The 9,259-nt window shown below is 43.2% G+C and overlaps 1 protein-coding gene across 4 annotated transcripts in view; it reads left to right on the forward strand.

Moving 5' to 3' along the window:
• The window catches only part of LOC125726339 (glutamyl aminopeptidase-like), a 31,795-nt gene extending 30,271 nt beyond the window's left edge, over positions 1–1,524 (forward strand). For all 4 annotated transcript variants that reach the window (XM_049002636.1, XM_049002637.1, XM_049002638.1 and 1 more), the window contains 2 exons: positions 375–456; positions 956–1,524. In XM_049002636.1, the coding sequence (XP_048858593.1) occupies positions 375–456; positions 956–1,105 (232 nt within the window). In that variant the 3' untranslated portion in view covers positions 1,106–1,524. The remainder of the gene's footprint in view (positions 1–374; positions 457–955) is intronic.
• Positions 1,525–9,259: the final 7,735 nt, after the last annotated feature.

Consider the following 9,259-nt stretch of genomic DNA (forward strand, 5'->3'; position numbering starts at 1 on the left):
CTCTGGCCAGATGACGTCTGTAACGTTCTGTAGTTCATGGACTACAGAATGCATCTCAGCAAGGGAGTCCCATGGCAAGGAGGGCTTTTCGTCAAAGCATTATTGGTTTGCATTACTAATTATATTACTACGCATATATATATATATATATATTCATTAGTGCATTATTATTGATGCCCCTTCTGTTACCTGGTAAAAGACCCCCCCCCCGATTCCCCCTTCCAATTCCGCGGCCCATTATTTCCTGATCAGGTCCAGCCAGGGACACAGCATGACTTCAAATGGGACAGGATTCCCCCCCCCCCCGGCAGGAGGGTGCGACATGCTGCCTCGACCTCATTCCCAGGGCCGTGTGTCTCATCTCCTCATTTCAGGTTCACCATTAACAGCAGGAGCCTTGGCCTCCTGGTGGCCAGGATCACGGCGACTTACAACACGGAGCTGCAGCTGTGGCAGGTAATGAGAAGGAAACCCGGCGCGCCGAGGAGGAGGCGGCTTTCCCCACTCGGGTTTCTCTACACGCCCAGAGCGTGTCCCTCTTATTAAAGATGGGAGCGGTGCGACCTGGGAGCGGGGTCGGCCGTCGACGCCCGGCGGGGCGATTTGCGTGCCTGTGATTTGTACCTGGTCGCGATGCTGTTCGGCTGCACGTCTTTTCATAGCACACAGAAGGCCGAGGTGTCATTGCAGTCTGAGCAACATAGTTCGCAGTAATTCTGCAATTTATTGATTTCTTGATTTTACTTTTCCCTTCCCTGGGGTCCTGACATTTCAGATTTTAATACCAAGAACATTTCAGGACACACTGGGGGTCTGATGAGTTTAAGTGGGAATCTGACGTTTTATATGAGAGTACTGCTTTCATTCATGTGTGTCTGCATGTTGTGTTGATGTCTGTCATGTGACCTTACTCAACATAACCCCACCCACCAAATGCCCTTCCCACATGGAGCAGATTGAGAACTTCATCTCCAGGCATCCCAATGCTGGGGCAGGGGCAACGCCCAGGAAGCAGGCCTTGGAGAAGGTGAAGAGCAACATCGACTGGGTGAGGAGAAATCGAGAGGAGATCCGCCTTTGGTTGGATGTCAACGTATCCGCGTAATGGCCACCACAAGAGGGCGCTGGAGGCGAGGAGGAAGGACTCGTATCCCACACCATCAGGGTTGGGCCAGGACCAGCAGAAACATAAAAATTAACCAAAATACCTCGCGAAGAATGGCCCCATCGGGAAGAATTGACTAGATGGATTTCTGTTTTGGAGGGAAAATCTTTTCCCTTAGTAAGTAACTAAGTCAAGCTTTATAACAAGAGGATGCACAGAAAAAGAATAATTACAGCAGTACAGGGACCATTATTATCGTTACAGTTACAGAAACGATGGCCTTCAAGCCAGTTGAGATTTAGATTGATGTTTCACCTCCAATTATGACAAATTTTTGTGAAAAAGTTGTCTGAGGCTGTGAATAAATCTGAATATCATAAACTGTTTTTGTGCATCTACAAATAAACGATGTGATTGTGTTTGCGTTATAAAGTTATTCAAGTAATGTTGGGAAGCTAAATTAGGACGTTTTCATGACTTTGGTTTTGTATTTTAGGCTCTTTCCATCCTAATTCTAAGTATGGAAACTCTGGTAATCTGTATGATATGAATTGATTGTTCGCCAAATATCAGATATGGTCAAAGAGAATCTTACAGTGAAATTGTGTTTTTAAAATACAAGACCCGCACTTAGTGAAACAAACAAGAGCGCAGTTCCTGGTGTGGCCAGTAGATGCCGCTTATGTTCCACCTCGCACCGTTTTATCAACGAGCGCTCCGTTAAATCAGCAAAAAAAAAAATCGCCTTCAGCCATGATATAGACCTGCGTTAATTTTACCACAGCAATGAAGAGCCAGACAGAACTCTGTCATTTCCCGTTGTTAAGAAAAGCTCTTGTGTTTGTAAAAGAGAAAGGTAATTATCGTTATTTTAGCGAAGTGTTTACATTTATAATGAATGAAAATTAACTCTGGTGGAATTTGACGCCTGACTGAAAACTTGGCGTGTCTTTCAAATCATGGCAAAATCCACCTATAATAGGAAGTCTCCATCACAATGAACAGTTATTGTACTGTCCGCTTCCTCCGTATTTGCAAAAGAAAGGTTAACAATTATATTCTTGAACTGTTTATAGAACGTTTATCTTTTCAAGCCGAGCGTATTTCCCCTTTACGCACGTTTTGTATTTTGTCTGCCTATCCTCTCGCCTCACGCGTCTAAGATTTCATGCAACTTACAATTGGATTCATTTGCCGACATTGATATATCATTGTAGGTAACACTGTAGTCTCACACCTCCAAGGTCTGAGGTCAAATCCCATCCCCGCCTGACGTGTGTGGAGTTTGCATGTTTCCTCCGGGTATTCTACATGCAGTTAGGCTGTTGTATCCAAATTGCCCGTAGATTGTGTGCATGTGCCCGGTGATTGACTTGCATCATGTCCAGGATGTAGCCCTATCCAGTTCCATGTGTTGCCTGGGATAGACTGCAGGCACCCACATAAGCAGGATAAACGTTTAGAAGCTGGATGACTGATTAATTAATGAACAGGCTACGCCACCTGCTGGTCACATGGAGCACTACAGTGACTATGAGGCAGTACAGGGTAAATGAATTAAGAAGCGAATCACATATTATATAGTAATATTTCTAGCACCAAATAGAGGAAACTAGCAGTAAATAATTTTTTATTGGTGTTGTCAGGTTCGAGGAGACTGAACGGAATTTGTCAAGAGCTCATTATTTCAGGAAGGTTTTCACTGTAAATAAATTTGTCTGGCTTTCTTAATATTTCAGCTTTCAGCAGTCTCACTTCCGGTTTCCTCACATTATACGTGTCCCCCTCTGACTTCTGTCTTAATTGAAATTGTATTACCTGTATTGTCTGCTACGATTGTTTCTGTCCTACTTATTTCCCATAATTTAATTCTGTTAAAAGACTTCTTCGGAATATTGTCCTCGTGTCTTACTAGAATACTTTGTACACGTGCAATGATGGGGAAAAAATAGATCACTAACGGGACTGGAGATAACGGAGAACCAGACAGTAAATCAGACACGACCATGTTTATCCTCCAAGCTTTCAGGACTGCACACAATTTCATTAAGCTTTGCATATAGTTTGCGCCAGTGTTTCTCAAACCAGTTTTCGTTTTTGCTCCCTCCTAGCTCCCAGGGAATTGGGTGAGAGTAAAAACGTGGACCGCCTGGGAGTCCCCTATAGGACCTGTTTGAGAAACACTGGTTTACGCCACACCGCACTTGAGAATGTGATTGTCTAAATTTGGCTTCTGTTTAGGTGATGGGACCATCAGCTTTGCAAAGGGTGAGGCTAAGCATGCCAGAGTCTCCACGCAGAAGATCAGGTGAGTTTGCTACTAACTGGTGTCACACCTCTCCCAGTCCTGCCAGACATTCCCCTCTCTGTGTACCATATAATTAATTCATTCATGTTTCTAAGTTTGCTGAAATTTTGTTTATGAACGTACAGCAGCTGTGAAGTGGAAATACCAGCCCTAGCAACGACCAAATGAATTAAGAGCTTAAATATCACCACACCCATCCCTTTAAGGCAAATCATTTCACATGCTCCACAATATTCTAGACATGCCCAGTAGTGAAATGTAAGAGCATAACACAGTCATGATTGCCAGTTTTTAATTAAAATGCCGCGCCTCGATCAGCGAATGTTCAGCTGAAGCCGTGTGCTGCTTTGATATGAATTTATAAGCTCATTTCCTTCAAATGTGGGAGATTCTCTCCTCTGCGGGAGATAATTCAGAGCTAAACCTGTTTGCCTGGATGTTGTATTTCTGTTTAGAGCAAACTGTTCGGTTAACCGAAACTGGCTAGGGGGCCTGCGGCGAATCCTAAGCTAAATGTCGGAATTGGCAGAGGTTTGATATTGTAGTAGGTCCAGTGATAAAGTCAATATAAATCGGAGGTAAAACAACATGAAATATTACACAGGCTCCTTCTCGGGCCACGCCGCGATCCGGACACCGCTTAAAACAAACATCTTTCCGCTGGAAATTACTGGAGTGACTGAAGCACAAATATTGTATTTGTTCTGAAGTGTCTACAGTGTGAGGAGATGATTACATCCTTACAGTCATGGATCTGGTCCATTGGCACCATGAAATTGGCTGTCCGAGAAGCATGCTTTCATCGCAGCACCTACAGGCGGCCGCTTGGAATTTACCGTAAACATTCTCAAAAAAAATTATAATTTCTGCCCCCGGCTGCACTTCATTTAATGGTATTTATTTACATGGTGCTATATTCTGGGAGAATGATTTAGTTGTTAAAAGATAATCACTAACTATGTGTTCCGTTGTTATTACATTGTAAGGGCTATTTGTCACACTTACTCAATCATTCATACTTTATTTCCTGGCTTGATAAATGGCTCAGCAAATGACGGCCACAGAAGAGAGGTGCGGAACACAGATGCGCATACAAATTGAGCAGATGAACGTAAAGCAGCCGGGCTGCAGGCGACCAGAGGCAGGATAGTGGGAGGGATGGAGGTGAGGTGCATATGTTCTGTCATGCGAGTTATTTGCTTGGGGAGGTGGTGGAAGGCGCGCGCCGGCCGGGGGATGAGGGGGGTGGTTCTCTGTAGAAATCCTGCAGCTCCTGAGCCCGGCTGATCTGCAGAGCATCACTGGGGGGAATTAGATGCTGACAGACGCTACAGCTGTTGCCTGTGGAGTTCTGGGGGGGGGGGGGGAGCAGCTCTGAAGAACATCTGGAGGGTGGCCTAGTGATTAGGGGACTTCACTTGTGATAGAACGGTTGTTGGTTCAAATCCCCGACCAGCAGGGTACTGCCCCCAAGCACTGCTCCCCTGGCGCTGGGTTAGCTGCCTACGGTGGCACATATAGGTTAAATACATTTTGTTGTTGTGCCCTGTCTGCTGTGGTGTGTCAACAACGGCAATTAATCACCTTCACAGAGACCAAGAATCGGTGTCTCTAAATTGTCCCTTGTGTGCATTGTCCCTACAATGAACTGGCATCCTGTACCAGTGCGCATCCCTGCCTTGTCTCCTGTGCTACCTGAGATCGCGACCAGGATAAGAGGTTGGAAGTGACAGATTGTGTACCACCACTAATTGGTAAACTGCTGTTATAATAAAGAGCAGACTGAATGAGAAACGAGTTGTTTGTCAAAAAACGAGTTGTTAGAAATGTTATCCGTCAAATACCAGGAGTGTGCCCTTTCTGTTCCGCAAAGTTGATGTGAAAGTGCCATTTGAGTAATGACCATATTGTTAATGGCGCACTAATTTTGACTGACACCGAAATATTTTTGTCTAATATCGCAGATGCGAATAACCGGCTAATCTTGCTGGGGATGTCAGCGGTGAAACTTGCCGAGCTTACCGGCGCAGATTAGCGGGATGATTTTTTTATTATATGGAAAATGAAAGATCGATCTAGGTGGGTTTAATAATGAATTATAAACATGTGGCGTGCCTGTACTTCGAGACCGAAATCCCTTCTCCACCACTACGGAAAATGGCTGATCGTCCAGTGTAATCATCTCCTCTATTATTTCAGTTGTGTATTAAGCTTTGGTGCTGCTAACTTCGAATAATAACTTTGAACTGATGAAGTTTAAATATCGGCTGGAAATATCGGCATGTTATCCGATATATCGTACATCTCTGCATATTGTTTGTTCCGTCTTCTTAAAGACAAATTCGAAATAACAACAGAGAGTGAGAGGAATATATTGCCGAAGAATCATGAAGGAAAATCGTTTCTGTTGCAGACATAACAAGACAAAAAATAGAAACATGTAACGTTAACCACATAACACCAAGGCTACACGCACAATGCGTAAAGATGTATAGCTGCAGGCGTCCGTGGTTACCATAGATATAAGAAAACACAATCTCAGTTTAACAGCTAAGCAATGCACAATAAATATGAGGTTTGGTGAAAGATGATCAGTATATGTATGCAAGACATGCCAGAGAGATCTTATAGGTCAATGTTTAATTCACTAACTAAAGAAATCCGACACTCTGATTATTTGTTCCACTGATTAAGAAATTAAGCGACGTGTTTTGCTATTATGAGGGCATTAAGCCTTCCGGAATAACAAAACCTGTAAATGGCTACTGGCAAACTGCGTAGTGCTTAATGTCACTATCCAGGAGGATGGGAGAATCTGCTGTGACAGGAGAAACACGTGGATGTGGAAAAATGAGAAGCGAGCAGTTTAGATTCTGATTAGAGCGAAGCTGGTGTTTTTTTTTTTTTTACTGGTAATGATATTATTGTTATTATTGTTATTATTGTAGAAGGAGATTGGGAAAACATGATCATTCATTCATTCACTCACCCACTCATTCATTCATTCATTCATTCATTCCCCATCATGCTTATCCAATTGAGGCATGGAGAGACATGTATTTTAATTTCATTTTACTCAAATACCATGATCTGCTGAAGTAATTGAAGCTGGGTGATGTTCCATGATCCCCCATTTCCTTTCCGCTTTTCTCATCTTCAGGGCTGGCGATGGTGACCCAGTTATCTTGATTTGGGGGGAAGGGGGTTGGTTAAAATGTACCCCACTGGATTGGGGATGTGGTGAACTCAGAGACAGGGAGGGCTGTTTGCTGAAGCAGGGTAGGAAGGACCGAAGCAGTACAATACTCACTGGGATTTGGAGAACATTTCAGTGTTTATTTCATTGAAGGCTTTGTTCACCATACTTATGAAAAGCATTTACTGAATTAAAGTTAATAACAACAGGACATCATACAGAAATTATATACTTTTCGATTTTTAATTTTTCTGTCTATGAATATGCATACCCCGTGACCCTGACATGGACAAGCAGTGTGCAGATGGATGGGTAATTACGGACTAGAATATATGAATAATAAACACTTTAGTCAGTGAAGTGTTTTCCACTATGTTATTTTTTGGGTGTCTGCAAAAATTAAAGTTGTTAAAAACAATATTTAGATCAGAAATATCTCCACGTTTGCATGCTGCAGGTAATTGTTACTTTTTTCGAATTTGGGACTACAATTCCCACAATGCTTTATTGCCCAGTGGATGGGCTGACTGAAATGGTGACGCACACTGGGCTATGTAGTTTCCTTCCATGTGACTCCAAGTTGCTAATAAATAATGGCACTCCATCAAACAGGACGGGGAATAGGAGTCAAAAAGCCATTCATCCATTAGAAATATTGAATGAGAGTGAATTATATAAGTTTCATATGAGAAATAGGACCTAGCACTTTTACCACTGAGGTAAATTTAAATAATACACCAGTAATAGTACATATCTTTGATTTTGTGAATACACCATACAGTATCTCACAGAGTTCACTGCACTTGCACGTGCTTTGACGTCAGAGGGGATTGCTCTCTCACATCTTTTTAATTGGCTCTGTACTTGCAATGCCAAGACCTGACACCATTTTGGGTTTTTCATAGAGAGTTCATTAATCAACAGCTGGAGCACAGTAAAAAGTCTACAATATTTCAAGCTATAAGAACCATATATACTGATCCGAATATATACTGAGTCGTGCCAGATCTCACTAAAACACTTTTAAAGTAACCTTATCCAAACAATTTGTATGTAGCAAGAAAAGTTCTGAATCCACTCTCCAAAAAATGCAACCGATTTCATTCAGATATGTTTCTTAATTAAGTGGGAGAATAGTGTATAAGATGTTCTCCCCATGTCGTCGTGGGGTTTCCTCCGGGTACTCCGGTTTCCCCCCACAGTCCAAAAACATGCTGAGGCTAATTGGAGTTGCTAAATTGCCTGTAGGTGTGCATGTGTGAGTGAATGGTGTGTGAGTGTGCCCTGCGATGGGCTGGCCCCCCATCCTGGGTTGTTCCCTGCCTCGTGCCCATTGCTTCCGGGATAGGCTCCAGACCCCCCGCGACCCAGTAGGATAAGCGGTTTGGAAAATGGATGGATGGATGGAATAGTGTATAAGATATCCTCTTAATGACTGTCACTCTATCCTGCTTCATGCTCCATAAATACCTCACCAGTTCTCATCCACAGCCTGCCCTGTGGTGAAAGAGGTGAGCTCACGCGGACAGTACTGTGTTTAACGCTGAAAGTGCATCATAAAAGTGCATTCAAAATCCTCGTCACGATGACAATATTAGACTTTTTCCATTATAATACGACACATGCGGGCGCACGCACATTTTAGAGCGCGCAAAATGTGTAATTAGTGCAAATTTCACTGTCTTAGGTAAACAAATAAAAAGCCAAAGCTATAGTGAAAACGATGCTGGTTTTAATAACTTAATGGTGGCAGCTTCCATATATGGTTTACTGTGAGTACCGTGAGTATTGCTAAGTTTGCAGTTAATGTATTTGTCTAATAATACTTTATTCACTCTCCTATGAAGTGTTCAAGGGACATTAATGTATTTAGAATCGTGCCTAGTTTGAGATTCAAGACATTGAGAACATTCTATAAATTTCCACAGGAAGCAAATTTTCAGAAAGTGTTCCATTTTAACCATACCCCCCCCCCCCCCCTTATTGTTCGTTCAACATTTGCAGGGGATTGCGCCAAACAGACATGCGCCTAGGGGTCAGGAAGAATAGTCGGAGTAGAATTCCTAGGAGGCGTGTCAGTCTGTCCTGCACTTTGACCATCTGTCCAGAAAGTAAAAGGTTTGCAGTCACGGAATGACTGGTGGTGTGCTAAGCAGGAGAGGAAGGACATCTGTTCCGCCCATTCATCGACAGTGCTCGCTGCCAAGTGAAAGGCGAGGGGGAAGCGCGCGATTGCGTCGCAGTTATCCGCGTGCCAGTCCCTGCAGAGACTGGGGGCCCGGCTTATTACCCGCAGAAATGATGAGGACTGTCAGGGCACATCATCACAGCCTACATCAGCGATCTGCGCTCCACTAGAATAGCACGATGTCGTGTCGACGCTAGATGTAGACTACTTACCGCTTGCAGATTTTTTCATTTCCGTTCTTCTCTCCCTCCTCTTTAATAAAGGTGTTACGCGTAGCTGTCACGTTTAACACAGATTACCTCACTATCTGACAAGTTCCTCTGGCATACATTCTCCCCTTAATCATTTTTGGATATAACTATAGTGTAGAAACCTGTGTTTTGAAATGATTTGCATGACTATTTCCACGTAAATATGTGTTCTCGGGAGGCTACAACAATTTAATATAAGTGGCCTAATATG

This window comes from Brienomyrus brachyistius, unplaced genomic scaffold (genome assembly GCF_023856365.1).
Source record: "Brienomyrus brachyistius isolate T26 unplaced genomic scaffold, BBRACH_0.4 scaffold70, whole genome shotgun sequence".
NCBI lineage: Eukaryota > Metazoa > Chordata > Actinopteri > Osteoglossiformes > Mormyridae > Brienomyrus > Brienomyrus brachyistius.